General features: G+C 45.3%; 1 protein-coding gene across 2 annotated transcripts in view; it reads right to left on the reverse strand.

The window, feature by feature from the left end:
- Positions 1–13,480, reverse strand: part of LOC144125924 (lachesin-like) — a 134,423-nt gene extending 120,943 nt beyond the window's left edge. Inside the window, exon 1 of one of the 2 annotated variants that reach the window (XR_013313438.1) lies at positions 12,767–13,474. Coding sequence is in view for 1 of the 2 variants with exons in the window: in XM_077659740.1 (XP_077515866.1) it covers positions 12,767–12,827 (61 nt within the window). In the remaining variant the exon portion in view is untranslated. Of the gene's footprint in view, positions 1–12,766 lie in introns of both variants that reach the window. The other variant, XM_077659740.1, reaches the window with a different exon arrangement.
- Between the last annotated feature and the right edge of the window lie 8,562 nt (positions 13,481–22,042).

A 22,042-nucleotide genomic window follows, 5' to 3' on the forward strand; every position in this document is an offset into this window, starting at 1 on the left:
AACCAAAGGTAGCTAGGTAAGAAAAACACATACAGAGAGCATAAAAGGTCACATAAGTGGTAAAAGTAGGCAGCGCGTACTGAGCTAACATCCTAATTAGCACTGCAAATACCTCGCAATCAGGTTTACCAAGTGAGGACTACAACTAACAACAACGAAACACAAGGAAGGTTGCATCTGGAGGCTAACGAAATGTTCCTATATCAAAGTGAGTAAAGAAGCACAGAAAGGCTGAAAAAAGTGGGCTTCCAGCAGGATAGATAGCTCCGAGCAAATAGCCAAAATGCACCTCGCTGTTATGTCGCTGTTTGTTTAGTGTGGAATAAAAAAGACACAAATCTCCCCAGATAACAGTAGTCTGTGCAGGTTTAGCCTAGCCTATAAGCTGCAACGTAGGGCAGCAGAAGAACAGGGATAATCAGGCTGTACGCTCCTGGCACAAAATCGGAAACCAGAGGTTGATTCTGCACCGCAAGCAACTTCATTCCGAGATGGCGTTTATCGCATCGGTGTGAATGGAAGATTTAGAAAGAACAAATAAAATGCTTTTTTTCCTGCTGGTTCCCCCTCTCCGACATAAAGCTGACTCAGCTGGTATTGCAAAAGAAGACCTGGAGTGGCATCTTCCCTCTGGTCTACGGCGTCTTGAAAGCAGGTTTGGAGTGGCATCTGTGGTCCGCCGTTCGATTTAGGAAATGGTCATTATTAAACTTTGCTATAGCCTAAAGCGAGGTCTGTGACGCTTCCGGCTGTGATGAGACGATGCAATTTGCACTTAGTCCGTGCCCTCGATTTAGTGGAGAAATGACATGACGGTACTCAGCCCATCTTTGCGAATACATCCGCCTGCTGACGGAGTGGTTGTGAGCTATTGAAGAAAGAGTACTAGGTTTTCTTTCACCTTCAGGAGATTTACAACGCTAGAGATGTATAGACTGTTGAAACGCTTAACGCGCACCATAAAATTCTTCTCTCGGTTAAACCGCTCGCTTATTCGCGCTGGAATATGAAGCAGAGATGGTATGTGACAGTCTTGCTCTTTCAATACCAATTTTGGATGTTGGACTTACCTGATTCGATCAGAATCAATTATAAATCGGAGTTGTCTGCAGCACTGACGAGCCCCCATAACAAGCAGCTGTCGCATAGTGCGCATTTTGCTTTGCAAGAGTCAGTATAACGAGCCCCACAGGAAGGGTTAAAAGCAAACCCTTAGTGCTCTTTAATTCTGAGGAAGGGTGCACCCAGATTTAAGTATTGCCATGTAATTACCGGGCATATGGTCAGTGTGACGCGCCTGTAGCTTTCGTCGCTTACACTCTTCCTTATTCGCTTGACTTCCCATGGCACATGACACATGTTCTGAGTGAGGCTTGCGTAATTTACATACTACGATCGTGGAACGGCTCTTCAAGGCAGTCGACGTCGACAAAAGCAGCACAAGCTCAGGCCACCGGAACTAAAATGGAGCCGCACACACGCCAATATCAAAAGTGTACGATATAAGGCACTCTATAAAGAATGCGTTTTAATTCAGTTCTATCCGCTTTTTTATCCCTTCTTTCTTTTCTCCAAATCAGGTTTTCCAATCGCAATTCCTCTTTCAATTAAGTTATCTCGCTTTTTCATTCCTTTTTCACACTCTTCATCTCTCTTGTTAAAAAACATTGGAAGGACTTCAACGTATTCAAACCAAATAGACGTGCGGACGCATGTGTTTAGCCCGATTGACTCATGGATTTGCTTTGCTAGGCCGTCGGCGCGTCTGGTGACGATATGAGACTCGGGTTAAGTTCTAATGGAGGTTAAGCCGGCCTGAGCTGTTCGCGCCGGAGATGGAAGCTGATGAAAACGATGATGTGCAATGCAAAGCGCGAAAGCACAACAACAACAACAAGAAAGCGTGTTGCAGTTTAACACGAGGCGTGATCGGCTGCGGCGGCAGCGTAGTGCTCTCGAGCAGTGGCCAGCGAAGCTGAGCTGTTCGCTCCGCCGATGATCCATAACAGCGTGACAGACGGGACAGAGATGAGAGGACACAACACAGAGCGCTGACTCACAACTAAAACCAACTCGCCAAACAAATGGTATTGTCGCTCCGCCGCGAGTCACGGATATACCCAGTCATGGAAACTCAGTTACTGCAATCTTTAATTATTTTTTATCTAGGCCAGGCTTCAGCAATGAAACGGCTTAATCAGCTCTGGTCGTGGAGTAGAGTCAACCTCCGCGGCGCTGGTATAGCGTCACCCGAGAACACGTTCGCTTCTGTCATTTCTTGCGGGCGTCTATTATGCCAATAAGTGCCGAAAATCGAAAAACGCTGGCACCGGAGCAAATTTTTTTAAATGCGCTTTTCTTTTTGTCCGTCGCCGACGACGCAGCAGCCGCAAATTGAGTCCTGCAGAATGAGTAGTCTCTGCCACCGCGTTGCTGGTGCACACTGCACACGCCAAGGCAGTCGCAGGAGCATCAACAGCAGCAGCTGCAGCCAGCACGATCCCGCGCTTCAGACGGCGACGAGTCGAGTGCGCTTTCTTTGACAGACAGTGCGCGCCTTGGGACAGGGGGGCGGACGACGCGCCAGCCTTTGCCGCGTAAAAAAGCGTTCGGCCGGAGAGGTAGGGAGGGTGGGAAAATTTTCCGACCACAGCCATTGCTTTCGGCGCTGGCTGTAACCGTCGCGTTCGCAATGCCGCCGCTGCCAGAGGCGTGCGCGCATCAGAGCGCGGGTTTGGTAACACAAAACGCTTTTCCATGCGGCTCCTGAAGGCGGCGGAGGTCTATCAAAATATATTAGGCCTCCCTTTGGCTCGAGGCAGCGTGAAAAGGAATGCTGGGACAGCTATCGCCAGAGATGATATTTCCAGGCGCATACATAACGCCGCATGCAAATTAGAAACGCCCGCCTTCCCCGCCCTCACCCCGACATCTTCGCCCGAAATGTTTCTCTCCAACTACCTTTCTCGTTTTTTTTTTCATTTTCTTTTTTTTTGCTCAGTTCCTTCCGAGTCTCTTCCCTTTTTCTCTTCTTCTTCTATTTCTCCTCTCTGCTTTTTGTTTTGTTATATTTTCTGTAACTTATGGCGGCTGCCACTTTTCTCTCGCTTTTCTAGGCCTTGACTCGCCAGAAGTATTTTGGTGCCTCGCTTCGTCGGCGCTGTGTAGCCCGGCGTTGTGCGAGCTCTGAACTTCCGAAGAGGTCAGGACGGGGAGAAGAAAAACGCCCACCATCGTCAAGTCGTGTTTCTGCCATCGCGTTTTCTGCTTCCAGCAGCGACCAGTTTTCGCAACCTCCTCCTCCTCTCCTCTTGGTCCACCCTCTCTTAGCCAGCTCAACAGTATCGCTCTCTGTCACCTCCCCCTCCACCTTGACCACGGACGTGCACGAACTCTGTCCTCCCTCCATACTTCCCGCGTGAGAAAACACGTAGACACAGAAAACCAGCTGCGACCGAGCGCTATTACAGGGCCAGGAAAGTAAAATGTGCATTAATAAAGCGCACATGTAGAAAGCGTGGACAGAAAGCTATGGAGCCTGACAGCAACATGGAGAAAAGAGAGAAGAAAGAAGTGCTCCCTTGCTGACAAAGGAAAGATGGCGCTTTCGGCATTAACATAACATTTGCAATTTAAACGCTTTTTTTCCCTTCGCTTCCCGCCTCTTCAACACCCTTATTCGAAGCTCGGCTTTATAACCAACTGCCTCCAGCGCATATTTTCTCGTCCCGTGAGCTCGGCGTCGCAGAAAGAGGAGCGCCCTGTTTCCTTATTGCGAAAGCCGGAGATCGGGCATCTTGCAGTCTACACGTCCGTAAGGCACCCGAGACAAGCTAGGGCGAGAATGGAGGATAGGGAAAATGGGGAAAGAAGAACAGCGCCAAATAATGCGAGCAGAGATTGTCGGCTGCCAGGATTTCGTCAGGCGCATGATGCTTGAGGAAAAGTGAGCGGCGTCTCTGCTACGGTCGAGAACAATGAATAGGCGTAATTTATTCAGGAAGATCATCTTCGCTGTGTCCACGCTCCTTCTCGCGTCATCGCTTTTATTTATTTATTTACTGATTCATTTTCCGGATACTGCTCTTCTTGAAGTAATGGCGTGTTTGCGAACCCAGCATCGAGTGAGCGTTCGCGACCAGCTGAAGAAAGAAGATGAAAAAGATGGACAGAAATATTATAGACATAAACCTCTTCTTCTTAAACGCTTGGTTGTTTATACAGGGTCCATCAGCTGGAGGAAGCAGCTGAAAGCATGGGAAAAAAAAAAAGGAAGGAGTCGCTGTCTCTGGGTTCGAATTCTCCTGTTGATTGTTCTCATTTTCAAAAATCTTTAGATACTGTGCGAGAATGTTCCTGTAGTATTCGAAATTTTAACGCTTGCTAGTGTCCAGCTTTATACCTAACTATGTTTATTTAATTTCTTTCAGCATCCTTCAAAGCAGCGTGCTCAACAGCGGTGTGGGAAATTTTGTATACGAAAAACTACTAGGGTATTAAGACTACTGACGTGCTTTCAATACGAAAGCATTGGTTTTTTATTGCCTTTCTTTATTTTTATAATTTTTATATTTGTACTTCCTTTCTAATGACACACCTACTAATTAGCATACAATAGTAAAGCAACGCATATGCTAGGCTCACCCTTGTTCGCCAATAAACAATGCGGTTTTTGTGGCTTATGGATTGCGTGCTCGCCTTGCAATTTTAAATACGTGGGTTCGGTTCCCCGTATATTCGGATGAAGCTTTATTTTTCGTAGCTTGTCCACGTGGGTTTTGGGACGCCACTTTCTCTGGACATCGGACTTCGTTGTTGAAGAGTCATTTAATGCTTTGAAATTAATAACTAAAACTAACTGTCTGAGCATAAAACAAATACTGCGGTTTTCAAATACAGAGCAATAAAAAATAGCTGTTGGTGCATATTTTGGTCACTAAGATCGCGCTCAGCGGAATAAAACAAGTCAAAATTTTCAGTTATGCACTCGAAGGATGTAAAGTAGTTGGGATTATCTCAAGTGCGTGGGATAATAATTCAGAAAGTTTTATTGTTACATGGTTTTGCACCGACCTTGGAGGGATGGTTTGCGCCATTGATAATACGCATCTCAGACACATATGCCCTCTTTGGTAAGGAAGAAGTGCCCGGATGAGGTTGCGATAAACGGTTTCAGCATGAACGGCGTTATGAAATAGTCAAAAGCTGATGACTTATGAGCGTTTTAACGTTCCGAAGCGACTCAGGCTATGAGGGACGCCGTATTTAAGGGCTCCGGAAATTTCGACCACCTGGGGGTGCTTTTGACGTGCACTGACATCGCACAGGACACGGGCGTCTAGAACTTCGCCTCCATTGAAATTTGACCGTCACCACGGGATCTAACCCGCGTCTTTCGGGTCAATAGCCGAGCGCCATAATCACTGAGCAACAGCGTCGACTCCCAAATAGGCAAAATCGTTCGGTACTGTGACAGGCAACAAATGACGGTGCAGCTAGTCACCCTTCTTGGCGAATTACCTGGCAGTTCTTTGGTAGATCGAGCTGATATATCACAAATATATTAACTATTTCTTATTTCCTTGGCAAGTGCTTCACGAAATTTTACGATGCAATAGGATATAGCCGTAAGTTAGTTGAAACGTTCAAGAAATGTAAAAATTGCAGTTTACCAGAGAGATGGATAAGTGGTACGCAAACTCTGCGTCGTAAGGATAGACCCGTAAGTACAAAGTACTTGTCTGTAGCACCTGAACACGCACTTGGCCACAATTTTTAATGCAGCTGTCAAATCCGGAAATAAAGTTCCCCCTCCAACTCGAATGCTCTACGAAATTATGAAAATAAAGAAATTACTATTAAAACTAGATACTGCAGCAAAAACATCAAATTCGATTCAATTTTCTTGAATGCAAAACGCAGCCTCTGGGAGATATACGGCTGTTTGTACATTTACTTCATCAAAATGAGGAAATGTCGTGTACAGCCTTCACTGATCAATAAAAATGGCTGTGGTTTAGCTCTAGTTAAACCTGGACTGGCGTGATAACTACATTTGGCCGAGTGGAACTCGCTCAGTCAAATTGCAAAGTCAGTCTTTCGCCGCTCCGTTTCGCTGGACGTACCGCCTTCATCTTCGTCCATGGGCGTAGATTCACCCTCCCCCCCCCCCCCCCTTCCCCCACACACACTCGGTTTCGCCGGCGCACCGCGCCGCCGGCAGCTGCTCCGCACCACGTGACCAACCACGTGACTAGCCACGGCGCCGCCACGGAGCTGAAGGGGTGCCACGCTGAAGCTCGAAGTAATGTAGCTATCGCTGCACTACAATCCCGCCCTTCCCCTCATGAACTTGCAAGTATCATTCACGATCTTTGGAGTGTTTTACAGCGAAAGCTGATAAGAGGACGTTTCCCGTTTCTGTGGCATCGTCGGCTTAACACGACAGGTGCAAAGCACCATGTAGATTGATGTAAGCGTAGTGACGTCAACGCAACGCACCAGCCCGATTCGACCGGATAAAGTTACGTTACTAACGACGTCACGAGTGCCTTCACTCTCTCTCTCTCCTCCAAACCGTCGCCCAGAATGCGTCCGTCACGTCGGACGCCCGCGTCATATATGCATGAATAAGCGGCCGTACTCTCCTTTTCGACCCATCCCCCCCCCCCTTTCCTTCATTACATCTCATGGCTGCCTACTACACCGGCTACTCCAACACACTCAGCTCAAGGCATCCACTAGAGCATATACCCTTGGCGCTAATGCGAAAATATATAGCAGCATAAACGCCACATGTAGACATCCTTCACCCCTAGTCAGAGTTACTAAATACCCCAAACATACCGGGATGGTCCGATCCCAGACGTCACTGAAATTCGCATTGCCTGAAGGTTAAATGTGAAACCTTTTTTTTTTGTTTTCTACGCAGTATAATTATCATTCTATCGCACAAAAAAATAACGAAATAGGCACACATGACTGTCCAATTCGTAAACAGGAAATTCAATGCCGAAAATTGGTGTTGTTGGGAAGAAACAAGTAGAAAGCCGTGCAGCGCTAATGGATGCCAAACAGACTTTTTCTGGCGCTTTAAAATGAAATTGTGCTTCTCGGCAAAATTCTCAGTGCAGGTCACAAACAACAATCAACTGCCACATATATAAGATGTTCCATTTAATCGAATAAAGTTGTTTCGTGCAAAATGTTACTGTACTTACAAAGCACTACTTCTGACCTCGACCTGGCTCAAAAATATTTGTAGATAGCTGATTAATTTTCTAACATGTTGTAATCAACTTCGCAATCAAAATTTCCACATTGATGTACATAAAAAACACTGAATAAGCCATGCTTATCAACCTAATACAATGATTACATTTAAAGGCGCCTATTCTGGGTCCTCATTGCGGAAAAACCCTCGTCGAGTCATTTGTTCTAAATCTTCGTATATTCTTGCATTAGATGTCGCAAGCTGAAACAGAACCGGAAACTTGAAAAAATAAAAACGGTCATGCTACCCTGATTCAGCAGACTATTCTTGGTACCCAGAGTAAACTTAATTTCTGCCACCAAGTCATGAAGAAACCGACCTTGCCATTAATCAACCTACCTTATTTTGAGATGCTTATTGTTATATATTTGACAATGAACTTCAACGGCTCCATTACATAATGTCTGATATTAATTTAGTGGAGTTTCTCGGCACTCACTAAAACAAAAAACTTCAGTCTCTTGAGAGCTTTCTTTTTAAAAACATCGCAAAGCGGGAAATGACGTTTATGTAAGCGCGAATATTATATTATCAGGTTAATCAGAGACGCGAACCTGAGTTTATTTTATGGAAGTTGTGCTTTTAAAACGAGGCTTATCGCACTTCATTAACTTCGAATAAACGTGTTTTGTGTATGCAGTGACGTTGTCTATTTCTCTACGCAGCTAAGAAAAAGTACCAGGGTTCAATATAGCGCGAAAACACTATTCTAATGGGTCAGGCTATAGAAGATCTTGAGAAGTTTGTATTCTTGCGGGGTGAGTAGGTTTGCGCCAAGTGAAAGTAATAAAGATAAATCAAATAAATCTTCACGACTGGAGGTCGGACATGCGGCGATGCGAACCGATCAACTAGCGTAGCAGGTCGCTGCCCTAGAGCACTACGCTATCCCCGAAGTTAAGCATTTTTTGCATGGAAGCACACCCACCCTCTCAGGCTGCAAGTCCGACTTAGCCAGGTCGCTTGCCGCAACCTATCATACACAGTCAGCCGAGCACGTCTCGTGTTAAACTGCAATGCCCTCGCGCTGTGCATTGCACATCGCCTTCTTCGTGCACTAATAATGCCATGAAACTTATTTTCGTGCCTTGAGCTATATGGTGGTAGTGAGAGAGAGACGTGCGCTACATGCTTTGGCTTTGACAATAATGCTCAAGAAACGCGACACTGGAGCATAGGCCGCCTGCGTGTGTTAGGTGAATTGGCATTGACGATGAAAAAGTTGGAGACGCGTAAACTGGCTCCCTGGGTTCCCTGGGTGCATTCTAATTTCTTTTTCCCGCTCTCAGTCAGTACGACATTGAAACATTACAGGCATTGTATAGTATTTTGTACATTTAGCCATTGTCCCTTCTTTGATCTCCAAGTTAACAGGACCCCTGTCCTTGCCTCTTCTAATCTATCAGCCTACATGCTATTACCACGTACTCCTTTTCCCGTCAAAACTTTCCTGTATTCAGCAATTAACCGCCTGTGTCTTGGGCACTCCCCTGCAGTGAGTATGTGCCAGCATTGTTTGAGGCCTACGTACCTACCTAACCTGGGTCAGTGGACACCTCAATCGCGCTTTCAGGTACATGGTGGTGGTTCCCACCTGCAAAAAACCGTGCTTTCGCGAAATATTTTGTGCTTAGCAATGCTAAAACCGCCAGCAAATTTTCTTTATAAGTTTGTAATTTTTTCACCCATAACCCATTTCAGAAATGTGCGCAGCATATCATTTCCGCCCATTCACCTTACGATGCCCAAGATTTATTCTGCTGTTCGTCACTCTGCTTGTGCGGAAAAAAAAGGACCGCGAAATGCTGTTTCCCCACACTACGAGAGTTTAGTCATTGTATTCGGAATACCTTCGGCAGTAGTTGGGGTGGGCGTTCAGTGCACCCGTATGTACATTACCGCGCTCTGAATGGAGAATCTATGTCTTGGATCTAACGTTCTAGTCAAACTACCCGGACGCAAATGCTCACTGATGCCTCGCCTGGGTTTTGAATTCGTGCGCATGAAATGCTCTCGGTTCAGTGTGCATTCGGGCAATTTTTCACGGTGTATCTGAGCAGCACTTATATGCAGGTTCTTCCTGCGTCTAGCTCGTAATATGTGCTACACATAAATGACATATTTGTTAGAATAAGACTGCTTTATTTTGAGACGGGCTCCATTAGGACTGGGAAAAGCTTTCATTGTGTACTACAGCGTACTTCATGATCAAAGTTCACGTTCCAGTAAACCAGAGCAGATAGAGTAATGCGAGGCCCTGTTCTCAACGCGCATTAGGCATTCTGAACGGGCACTTTCGGGAACTAGCATATCTGGATCCGATGTTTGCCTTTTGCTAGTAGTATACGCCGCTTTCTCAATTACATATCGTGCTTCGTCATGTTTTTTTCCGCCACTGCCGCCTGCAGTTGCTTTGTTTTTTAATACTTGATTTTTTTCTGCAATGGTGAACAAGAAAAAAGCAGCTACAGGACATTTCAATGAGGCTAACTGGCATATATTTTTTGAACAAAAATCACAATTGTGTCAAAATAAGGCCATTCAAAGACGAATGAGAATCCTTGGACGTAACTTTAACGGCCTAGTAAGGAGAGGAAAATTGTAGATTTTGTCGTTAGCAACATGGTATTTGCTGCCAGAAAGCCATGAAGCAAATTCTTCCGCTTCTACTCAAACTCCTAAGTTAGAAAGGTTCCAATTCATGAAGCACCCAAGGAGCGCAGATTGCAAACAGGAATTCCGAAAAATTGTGCGAAGTTTAAACTGCCGCAGAATACAGGCGAATACTTACAGCCAAATTTGTTGCTTTCTTAATTAAAATCTAGTGTTCAAACGCATTTAATAATGTAGCTTAATTCATGGGCCCCAATATGAACCTTGGTCTTGTCGATTAGGCTGAAGAGAGCACACACACGAAACAAAAAAAAAATATAACACCGTTTTCAGACATACCGTGGTGCAGGAAATGCAGTCCCATCAATGAACGCTCCGTAACACGAACTTAAAGACGGTATTGTTAGCTATTTCTGCATTAGGAGTATTGTAACGAAGAAGCATGCGCGGTGTACTGGTGGGCTTTCAACACGAAAAAAGGTGTACAAATTTTGATTAATTTGTCAGTCTCTTAACGTTAAGACACTGAAGCCCGTCTATAACCTGAGTTTTAAAAATGTTTGGCTAGATGACGTCATGCCTTTTTCTGAAACCGTAATGCTTATCATTCAGTTTAATCACACCATCGCCTTTACACTGCATTCTGCAGTTTAACGCATTTTGTGCTTTTTAAGAATATGTGAACTCTCGTAGCCGCCATTTTTAGTAGTACGTTTTCACGAATTGCACTTGGCAGTTGACTATCCATAGCAATGCGTGAGAATTAAAAAAGGTTAATTAAGAAGGACATAAAATTAGTATGAGCGCGAAAGTATGTGTCAGTCAACATCCCAGTCCTTGGTCTTTCAGCTACTGTTCCAGTTATGATTTCCTGCTGCCAGAACCTCGCTAAGGGCAGAAATTTTCTTTCTAGTACTATGAAAGCCGCCCTTATAATAAGCTATCCAGGTACCACGTCCATCCCACACCGTTTGCTAGAGCCACACAGAATCAACAAAAAGTGCGCAAAATCAGCATCCTCTTCCGGCTCGCGTTTTTCATCGCCTTTTTCCCGTCCCCGATGAACTGGGGAGAACAACCGAGCAGCACTAATTTCACGTCGACAGCTTGAGGCCGTAATGATAACTCGATAGAATCGAGCAAGTCCGCCGGGGCCTGTCTCGCTAAGGCGGCAGTGGCGGAAAGCCGTTAATTATGCCGCACGTCCAAGACTCCTCCCAAAGTGACAACTAGTTGGGGCATCCGCACGCCAAAGCGGTTCTCCGCGTATGTTCGCAGACTTTCGATATGAACTTGGCAGCCGACGTGTCAGCTTGCAGTGCTGCCCCGTTCGCTTGGAAGAAGGAAGGATTGCAGCCTGCGTCCCTGGTCTAAGCGTGTCGGGTGTGGCTTGTGAGGTCACTTCCGGCTTGTGTCACCTTTTTTCACGCTATGGTCACTCAAAATAATTATGAATAGGCTATGAGGCTGGTTCGTATGGTCGGTATGATTTAGAAAAATAAGAAAGAAAAAGTTGTCTAGTGACGACATACAGAGCTGACTTATGTTCATCACAGAATCTTTCCGCCTTTTTGATGTCTTATTTTTTTTATGCTTCTGTGGGCAAAAAAAGGCATATATTATAAAAGGTTCATAATCCTGGACTCGCAAATAATCAGTTTGCCATTTTGTTCAAGAAAAAAAAGAAATTATTCCTAATTCTTTCCTGCAGGGACGAATAAAACCTTCTAGTTGATATTGCCACAAATGCCTGTGAATATGAATAACATTAGCGGAAACAGCTGGAGTCATAAAAGAGAGCCGGGTTTTTTTTTTTCATACTGTAAATGAAAACAAATGAAGCGGTACCTAAAGCTTTCCCTACTAATTTTGTAGTATTTCATGCTTTTTACTACATTATTTTGACGCTTCATAAGTGTGCAGATGGATATATATATTTTGATGGGGGGAGCGGTGGTTACTGAAAGATGGGAACTGCTTCGCGACGCATACCCAGAGTTGTAGGTTGTGTACACGTTCATAACTGGGTTTCATTGGGAGGCAGTTCGGAATCTAACATTCCGAATATTGTGTGAGAGTTAAATTTTCACTTCGGTGAGTACTTAAATCTGACGCACAGGCGCACACTTATAAAATATTCTTCTGCTCTAATTGCAATTAGCGAAGGCTCTGCGTTTTCGTATGATTTCTTTACAAAGTTAAAGCTGACTGTAAACAATATGGGGCGTCTTTCCTGCGTGGTCATCTCCTCTGCGCCGTTCGCAGTTCTTTTAGTTTTGGCTGTGTTAAAGTGCTTCGCTCGCTTACAAGGTGATGCCCCCGCTGCTATAAAATGCCGCGAAAAAGAGAACCTTCATACATTACTGTTATTTCTGTCCATAGACGTCTAACTTTCAAGTAAGTCATTGTCTTTGTTATACACCACCTAGCCGAGAAATAATTCAGTTCGTCAGAATATAGCCTGTTTTTTTATGTGTCCTTAAATTAATATCAAATTCCCATTTACATCTACGCTAACTGTGTTTTCTTGTATGCGACATGTAGCAAGCGTCGCACTTGCGTTTGAAAGCTGGCGCCTAGGTAAGCGCGAAAGTTCAACAACCTCGAATACGTTTTAAAACGAGACCAATCCACGCAAAAGAAGTCTGCCTTTTTTCACAGTTTCTGATTCAAAAGTTAACTGTAGTTTTACACGCTCTCATTGTACATAACCCTCGAGGTTACATTATACAGATTACTACATTTCTGATTTCGATATGCATTGCCGGCGGTACTATTTGATGCTTAGAAAAAAAATCAGGACTCTGTAGGCTCGGGTAGATCAAATTAAATGCGGCAAAGTAATAAAAATCAAACGCGAAATAAGCTCGTCACACATACCGGAAGGGACCAGCAGCACAAGCAAGACAGTGAGCGTCGCCTCGAGTCTCATTCCAGACATCTTGGATTGAGTCCTTTCCTTTTTTCTTTCTTTTCTTCCACGCTCAGCAGCACGGCACGTTCGTCCTATCTGCGCCGGTCCTTCGGGACACAGTAACGAGTGCACCGCCGTCCTCCAGGTCTCGCACGACAGACAGACAGCGTCCGTCACCGGAGTGATTCAGCAAGAATTGCTGAAAAGACGTGTTGCTGCTGTACTTCTTCTCTTCGGTGCAGGACAGTCTTGTCCGGACGGCTTCAGCCGGGAGGCGGGAGAAAATAGAGTTGTCGCCGTCCGAGAAGAAGACGTCGATACCGCAGCAGTGCTCGGCTCACGAGAGAAGCGAGCAGGGTTAGAAAGCAAATACGAGAAGGCCGGACGCGCTCACGCACGGGGAGGTGTAAAGAAGGAAAATAAAAGAAACGGGAGACAGAGGAAGGTCTCTTCTATCCCGCTCAGAGGCGTCGGACACGTCTCTGCCCTGGCGCTTGTCTCCTGTGGCGTTGAACGAGACGGGAGAGCGCGCGCTCGCACACACGCACACACGACGGGGGCGCGAAAGAGGAACACCGGGCGGCCGCGGCTCTCACATGTTGACGGGCCTGTCTGGCAGCGCGCGCGCGACGTCTCCGCGCTCCGCTTGGGGGCAGCCGTTGCGCTCCGCTACTGGTATCGGGACTGTCGGGTCCCTTTTTATCCCGCTTAGGGAGAGGGGGGCGGTGCCCCGAACTGAGACCGGCGGCGCTCGCACGCGACCGGAGCGCCACCGCTGCCGCTTCGCCAAACCGCGCGCGCGCATGCCTGCTTCACTCTCCTCTTCCCCATCCCGCTCACCGCTCCGCTTCCTGTGCTTCCTTCCTTAACTTCCTGTATTTCCTCCTCCCTCCCGTCCTTCGTCTTCTTTTGTCTCAAGCACACCGAGCACTTCAACGACAGAGAGACACAGTGTCTCTGCGCCTGGTTGTGCCAACAACTCCTTCACTTTTCGCGGCAAGATACTGCTTTTCCTCTGGTAGCTTTCCTCTACTGTTTTCCTTAGCCTGTTTTTCCCATCACTTTAAAGTCAGCGTCGCATGCTGGTTTCGCCTCGAAAAAAATGTATCCTTCATGAAATGACAGGTTGTCTGGACTGGCACTGCCATTAACCCCCTCCTCTTTCGTTTTTTTTTTTATGAATCATCAGTGCAGGTCCAAATAGTTGAAAAGCGATAACACAAGGAACTGAAACCTGGATCAGTTTGTGTTACTCTCACTGACAGCTAAAGAATTTCTTCCTTACCAAGCAGCGTGCGTGCATGTAAGCGAAAAGCGTTGCAGTGTGCTTTACGCGTCGTAAATTTTTAAACGATCACATACTGCCACTCTGCATACAGCAGATCCTCAAGTCACATAAAACAAAGGAAGAAATTTCACACATGTCTGCGAATGCTCGTGAATCTACTGCAGGAATGCACGAGCCTTCCCCTTCTCATAACCCCCGCCTTCGCTTCACAACTCTAAGAGCGACCTAACGACGAAACGTGAAGTGCTTCGCGCCATAGTTGCCCAGCCTTCTTTCTGGTCTGCCAGTGTTTCTTCGCGCGGCAGCTGTCATACAGAAGACTATTTATGCTAAAAAGGCCATTTGTGTTCTGCTTTGCTTCATCTTTGTCATCTGGTTCCAAGCCAACTTCAATAATAAACGTAACTCTTATTTTACCCGGGCAACCCTGTACGTAGCGTACGCTATGTGGTGTGTGGCTTAGTGTACAGAGTACGCTTATAAAGACACACTATAGGCGATTCCTTCTACGTGCTTTTCTCACAGGAAAATTTGGACTAAGAGAGGTTGTCTTTGCTTTGGGGACAGAGAAGCGCGGACATGACTGGCGCCTGAAATCGAGGAGGCCAACTTTATGTGTTTTTGTACGTGGAAGATAAAAAACACAAACACATGACGTTCGCTGTCTTAAGGAATTACATTTTTTTTTACAATTATACACTAGAATGATAGCGCCTGCATTGTTCGTCGGAATATTTTTTTGTGAACAACCCCCTCGATTTCACACATGTGTAGCTAGAAATTCAGGCGCATCAGATCGCATTTTTTCAATTTAGTTGAAGCCCGTATGACTAATAATCCATGGCTATGTATCACGTCTTCTTTGCTAGGTCGCTCCCCGCCCTCAGATAAATATTTTTATTTCTCATCAAATCCAGTACTTAAGCAGCCACTGGATTCGCGTTTATGCACAGACACAACATGCCATCCATATACACGCTGTATGTGCCGTGGCCATCTGTAGTTTGGTAGTTCGCAAGCATTCACTGCATATACGTCGAATCAACTTTCAATTCTTAAGCTTGTCGGGAAGAACTGGTTGCTCGTACTACAGATAAAAAAATTATTATGTACTTTGCGCTGCTTTACCACAGTGAATTTGTTTTGATATATTCTGTTCTTAAGCTTGGAATGTTTTTGGCTCTCATTATCGGAAAATTCAGGCAAATCGCGACGAACTTGAGGCAGAACATATCGGAAAACTTCGGAACTTTTCTGTCAGAGCAAACAAATTTACCCAGTCACAGCCCCACCCGGGATTCGAACCTGCACCACCGCGCAGCTTCATTTTCCAATGCCTTGGACCACTCAGCCACCACCACCTTTTTTTTTGTTAAACACAGTATTAATTAAAGTAAAACAATGTTCCATGAACGCGAGATATTTACAAAAACCTTCAGTAAGTGGCATGAAATGCAGTTCAAAACAATACACGTCCAGGTAACAAAGCAACAGAATGAATGTAAGGCCGATCGCAGCAATGAGTGAGTGGGCCGGTTGAGTCAAGAGATAGAAAGGCTTGACTGTGCCGGCGACGGCAGCTTTCTATAGCCGCACACGAAAGTGAGAGGGCGGCCAAGGCGGACAAACGCGTGGCTAAGGACGACGAAGAGCGGTCAACCGCTATGAAGCATGAATGAGCGAAAGCACTGAGGGACTCTGAGCACGCTTCATGTCACAAAAACAAAAAAGAAGAATAACCGGCAGACAGCGGCGGCAAGCAAAGTGCGAAAAGCGGCGAAAGAAGCGGCTGACGGTGGAAGGCCCCTCAAGGCAAGAAAGCAGCCAGAGAAACTGTGCGTGCTGCCTGACCCTGGCCAGTACTTGCTAGCGGCTAACGCCATCTATGAGCCGTCCAAGAATGCGCTACCCCTTTCCTGTAATGCATTTAATACTTACCCCTACCCTCGACGGCGGGTAGGCTACAAATGTTTGTTAATGTGTATATTACAAGCTAAAATACTCGAAAACTTAACATATAGATTGTACTCATATTAACATTGTTCTTCTCCTGCATTGAAAATGAATTCTTTCTTTTTTTTTCTTATCATGGCACGACGAAAGACTGAAGCTGTCCGCTTCGTCGTAAACATGGTCCTCCGCATTGCAAGTGCACGGGAGGTCGCATATGCACGTCAGCGAATCGGCAGTCTATTCTTTAGAGCACGCTATAAGCGGCCGTGAGAAAGAAAAGAGCGAAGAGAGGGAGGGAAATTGGAACGGAACCGCAAACGCCGTGTCGCCGAAGATTGCTATGCTAAGAACACCTCGGCGCCGGAGATTCTCCAAAGTGTTTTTCGAGAGTCTTCACTCCGCAAGGTCCATCGGTTTCCGCTCTTGTTTCTTCTTCCGCTCACGCGAACCTCTTTCTTCACTCCTTCTTTTGCCTTTCTTTTTCTTCGTTTTTACTTTCTCCTCGGCCCCGATTCTCGACCGCACCTGGCGTGCACACCTGTTGACTCCCGTCAGGTAGAAAGGAAAGAAAGTAAAGAAGAAAAAAGTGGCTGCGGTGGCTTGATGGTTTCTCCTCCCACTTTTGCGCTTTTTCTTTTTCTTTCTGCCGCACTCCAGCGTACCGGAAATAAACGAAAGGAAGGCAAAGGCGAAAGAGGTGAACAGTCCGCAGTCGCCACTTTGTTGTCCTGAAACGCTTATTTCTTTTTTATAGTCTTTCGAATTATTTTTACGCCTCGACTAAGAGCGCCGGCAGCGCACCTGCCACGCAGCACACCTTTACTGTCGCTATTCTTGCTGTCTCAAGTTTCCCGAAATAAGGCGATAGCCGTTTGTTGCTTTACCTCATGGTTTTCTAAGGTATTGCTCATCTTACGCAAGCAACGGTAAAGTAGATTATCCGCTAAGGTAATCCAATTGATACGGCTGGTTGATTGTGCACAACCGCTTGGTGGCGCCACGTGCCATCGTTCATTTCAACGCTTGTATCTCGGTAAATTGTCGAGCCATTGAATACAAAATACAGTTGATAAATTAAAGAAGCAAGTTACCATTTCAGCGACATCATTGTTGCTTTGATGGGCCTGCGTGTGCAGTTTGGACAAGATTCAAAAATATTTAAAATTTGCATCTGCTTTCAGTACGCAAGCAAAACGCTTTATGTAGAAACAAGTTTTGTACCTGTCAAAATGTAATCTAACATATAAATCACATAAGAAGTGAAGCCGGACTGGAATGTTAGAAAACAATATGCTAATGATTCGGTGTTCTGTACCTGTGAACAGTGTCTAATATGCCCTCACAGCTTCTGTCTGTAAGCAGCGCCACGACTTGTCTTGGCACGTAATATGGTTTAAAGCTGCAAAGCTGTTTTTATGGTATGCAGCGTTTGATGCTCCTAAGCTTCACATGAGCTGCGGGAGACGCTGGAGCGGTAGGCTCCGCATCATTTTCGAAGACATGGGGTTCTTCAACTTGCACTCACATCGCACAGTTCACTGACGTCTTTTACGTTTCCTTTCGTCAAAATCAGGCCATCGCCACCGGTTTCCGATCCCGTGAACTTCGGCTACAACGCTATATTTCGCAACTATATACTGAGTTAAGAAATAAGACTACATTTACTGGATTCAAGCATATTTCTTTCTTTTCATTTGTTCAGTACAGAACACAAGAAAAAAATTGCGCTAAGCATGTCATTGAGAACGTGTTTAGGGGCTAGTTGGTGTATATCAACAGAAAAAACTGGCGCCAAATCAGACAACAAACACCAATAAAGAATGAACAGGCGCCTGTTCAGTCTTTCTTGCTGTCCGTTGTCCGATTTGGCGCCAGTTTTTTCTGTTAATCATGTGATATCTCTGAAAAACTTCGGAAGCAAGTAAACGAGAAGAGGTCTGCAACCTTGCATTATTCTCACTAGATAAGCTTGAGCTTACAACTCGCACCTCAGAAGAAAACAGAACATTCCGCGTTTCAGCCAAATTAAGTCCCGCCATGTGTGAAATCTCTTCACATGACCGCCTGAAATTGCCAAAAACGAATAAAAAGGCGTGTCAAATTGACCTGATGACATATGTCGGCAAAGTAAACTGACTCCCTAGGCAGCACCGTCATGAACTGAGTAGCTGCGAAAGCATAGAAAAAGCGCATGTGACTCTGCTAAAAGCGCGTTTGCGAACTTAAGTGCTTGGAAGGAGAAAAAAATGAAAAGAAAAGGCAGCACTCTGTGAATGCAGGCGAGAGTCCAAGAGAAATCGCCGTATCCTAACGAGGACACAGTTTTCACTTCGAAATTTCGAGTCAAACAACCCTTTTAGTTCTTCTCTAGTGCTCTATATTCGTCATTAATTTCGCACACGTTCTTCTCATCAATAGAACTCTGTCTTTTTCGCTACCACTCGATAACGTGATGAAATGTAAACTTCAGAAGACCATCCACTATTTCTTCTACCTCCTTTCACAAACATTCCCTTGTTAACATAACTCTAGTCGTAACTCTAGTCAGTTGTTGAGCTGCAGTTTCTAACCCTTGAGCATCTTGCGCCATCACGCGCCAGAACACATTGTCTGATATAACATGCGTCAGTAATAATGTCAAGCACACCCTAGGCTAATATAACATCGACGCAGCCTAACTCCCCTCCCCCTTATTTCCAGACACACATTTTCCGTAAAACTGCTCGCGTATGCAACACTTTCAAGCCCCGAACTAGAATACGCCTATTAAAGCTGTATCATTACTATCATTAAATCACCCAGAATCTACGCTGTTCGGTTTGTCTTTTTTGGTTATCTATACCAACTGAAGTGGTACTAACTTAGAACCGGAAAGACAGTGTAAGTACACAGCCTGCAAGGGCGGCGTAAGATATCGAGACGCCCGTTTTGTAAATTTTATCAAGCCTCGTCCAGGCGCATATCACTGGGCGAAGGGATAGAACTAATATGTTCGGCTACATTCCTACCGCGGCCCCTTCATACCAACATATATCTATTGAATAACCACACTAATCCCCCCACTTCCTTTTTATACTATGAATGAAGCCAAAAAATCAAATTATCTGATAGTTAAATATGTCACACCACCCAATTGCGATAAAAACGCCCTATTACACAAACTTTTTACATCGTCACAAGTTCACGGCGTTGGCCGGCAGCTAACAACTCCGCCGTGTAGTTATTGTTGTGCCGCCAGCCAAGTATACTGCTTGCAGAAATACTGCGAAAGTAACTGACAAGGTACTGCCCTGTGACAGCATAGTGAAGAAGTGAATGTCCCAATGACCTTTCAAAAACACTCATCAGGTTTGAGCAATGCTCTCTGAGCCAGCTGCAAAAAGGGCGTGAAATCTGCGGAGGCGATGCAGAGGCTCCAGGATAGACCAGCGATCGAACGCATACCGTCGCGTTTCTTGAGTTGCTGTCCGGCAGTCGGCCTGACTGAGGTTTGATGAAATAGCGCTAAGAACGAGGACGTAGACACAAAAGTACAGGCACAGAGCTGCTCTGTTGACGTCCTCGTTCCTTTCGCTGCTTAATCAAACATGATCAACCAACTAGCCAGCACCATTACTCTTGTATGACACGAGTTATCACCCTATCCCAACCTTTGCGATGCTTATAAAACCTTGGAGTTTTTTCACATGTGGATTTTGCATAACGGAAATGTCACGAAGGCGCTTAGATAGTCAACGTGAGCATTTTCCTCAAAACTCACTAAATTACTAAGAGTACATGCTAAAGACTGCTTCAAACAATAATTTTGAAAAAATGCAACCAGAATGGCGCCGTATTGTTTTTGTTGCTTCGTCCTGGACACCTTCTCCTTGTTATTAGGTAAGCTTCTCAATAACTACCTCGTGTTGTTTTAGTCTCCAGCTTTTGAATGGAAAACTGTATGATGCGGGATGCTTTCTTGCTAAAGGTTTTTATCTGCAGTTATTGCAAACAAAAAAATCAGATCTTTTATATGTAGTTCATTCCACTCGTACACGCAATGTTAAAATTTTGAGGATGCTGAAAAGAAACATGTAAGCTCGAGTGATTTTATAGCTCCTTGACCAATGTTTTTTCGCTGAATGTTTGAACAAATGCCCTTTTCGAGACGATGCTGACAGCGCCACAAGGTTAGGTCGGAATTTGTAATGGCACGGAGAGTGCAAGCGTTTCGGCACACCTATAGGGTTGAATTCGCTAAAGACCCGCTTCTCTGATAAGACACACGAAATCCAGGCGCCCCGGGCGAAAGCCGGCGGCCCCGACTGGCGCTTGCTCGATCTACGCCGATGCGCCGTGATCGAAGTGGGCGAAATGAAAGAGGGGGGAGGCAAGCGTGGAGGGCTTGAAGCAGGCCTGCGCCACGGCAGCCGGGGTCGGCCGTTATTCAGGGGCTTTAATTAGCGTGCGACAGAACGCTCATTAAAAGGGCGAGGGAGAGGAGGAAGGGACGGAGGAGAGGGAGAGGTGAGCTGCGTGTGCTGGGAGCGATCACGCCTGAAAAAAAGGGTGCAGCTAGGCAGACGGCCGCGGAAAGGACAGGGAAGAGGGGGCGGATAGGGGGGAAACGCCGTGGGCACCGCAAGCCGCTTTCTCGTGTGGCAGGGGCCGAAAACCTGCGCGCCCGCCTATTCAGCAATCGCCTCGCGGAAAATAAACTCGTCTTGCGTTAGCCTTGCTCCACCCCCCCCCCCCCCCCCTTTGTTTTTTTCCTAACCTCTTGATGTTCCCCATCGTTGTGCGACCAAGAGTGCAACCCGGAAGTCCACGCGTTGCGAGATTCATTAAAAATACAAAGTATGCGTGATGAAGTGCATGCAAATAAAAAAAAAAAGGAGAAGACGGTGACACTACCGGCGGTAGTTAACTGAGGCAGCAGCCACTTCCTGTGATCAGCAGCTAGTCAGCAAAGGATTCTCTTGATCGGTGTGTGAACTTCATACATTGCAGCTGAAGTGTGAACAACCTGCACAAACTTTTCGATCGAGAATGCAAGAGCTTATTTAGTAGCTAAAGGAGTGTTCGCATCAATCGCTTGCGTTTAGTGAAAGGCCCCTTAATTGACAGAATGCGATAGGATAGGATAGGATAGGATAGGATAGGATAGGATAGGATAGGATAGTATAGGATAGGATAGGATAGGATAGGATAGGATAGGATAGGATAGGATAGGATAGGATAGGATAGGATAGGATAGGATAGGATAGTACAGGATAGGACAAGACAAGATAAGATTGGATACAATTAGGCGAAAGTAACCCGCGGTAACTGCCTTACTATCAGTGGGCACGTACTCTCATAAGGTCCCAGTAGAGTCACTGACAATGGGACCTCCTTCTGTATAAAATTGGCCACTTTATATTTTATTTTTAATAAAAATTGATTTTTATTAAATTTACCGTCGCTTTTATTTTATTTGCCTTAAAGTTTGCTCTGTTTCAAAACAAATATTTTAAAAAATCTTTTGAACTTGCAGGTCGGAATTTGCAATGGCACGGAAAGTGCAAACGCTTCGGCACACTTATGATGTTGAATTTGCTAAAGCACATTTGCTAAATTTGCTAAATTTCTTTTTAATTTAACGTCACTTTTATTCTATTCGTCCTAAAGCATTCTGTTTTTCAATATAGATCTAATAAAAGGATAGCTTTTACGAACGATGCATAATATTGCAAGACTTTATATAGTGCCTCATATCTGTCAACGTATGTGATCCTATTTTTCCACTGCGTGGTCCCATCATAAGACAGCTTAGATGATTAGTGAAACATTATATTTTACATCAAAAACGCGCCTGTGAACCACACTCTGCGAGATAATATTAGCAACAAGCCTGATATAAAAATACGAGACAAATATAACAATGCCTGGCGACCGGCACAGAATGGGAAAAGAGAATATAAATAAATTTTCTTCCTGATTTTCTTTCCTGTTTTCAGTTTATCCGACAGGAGCAAGCCAT

This window comes from Amblyomma americanum, chromosome 3, assembly GCF_052857255.1.
Source record: "Amblyomma americanum isolate KBUSLIRL-KWMA chromosome 3, ASM5285725v1, whole genome shotgun sequence".
Taxonomy (NCBI): Eukaryota; Metazoa; Arthropoda; class Arachnida; order Ixodida; family Ixodidae; genus Amblyomma; species Amblyomma americanum.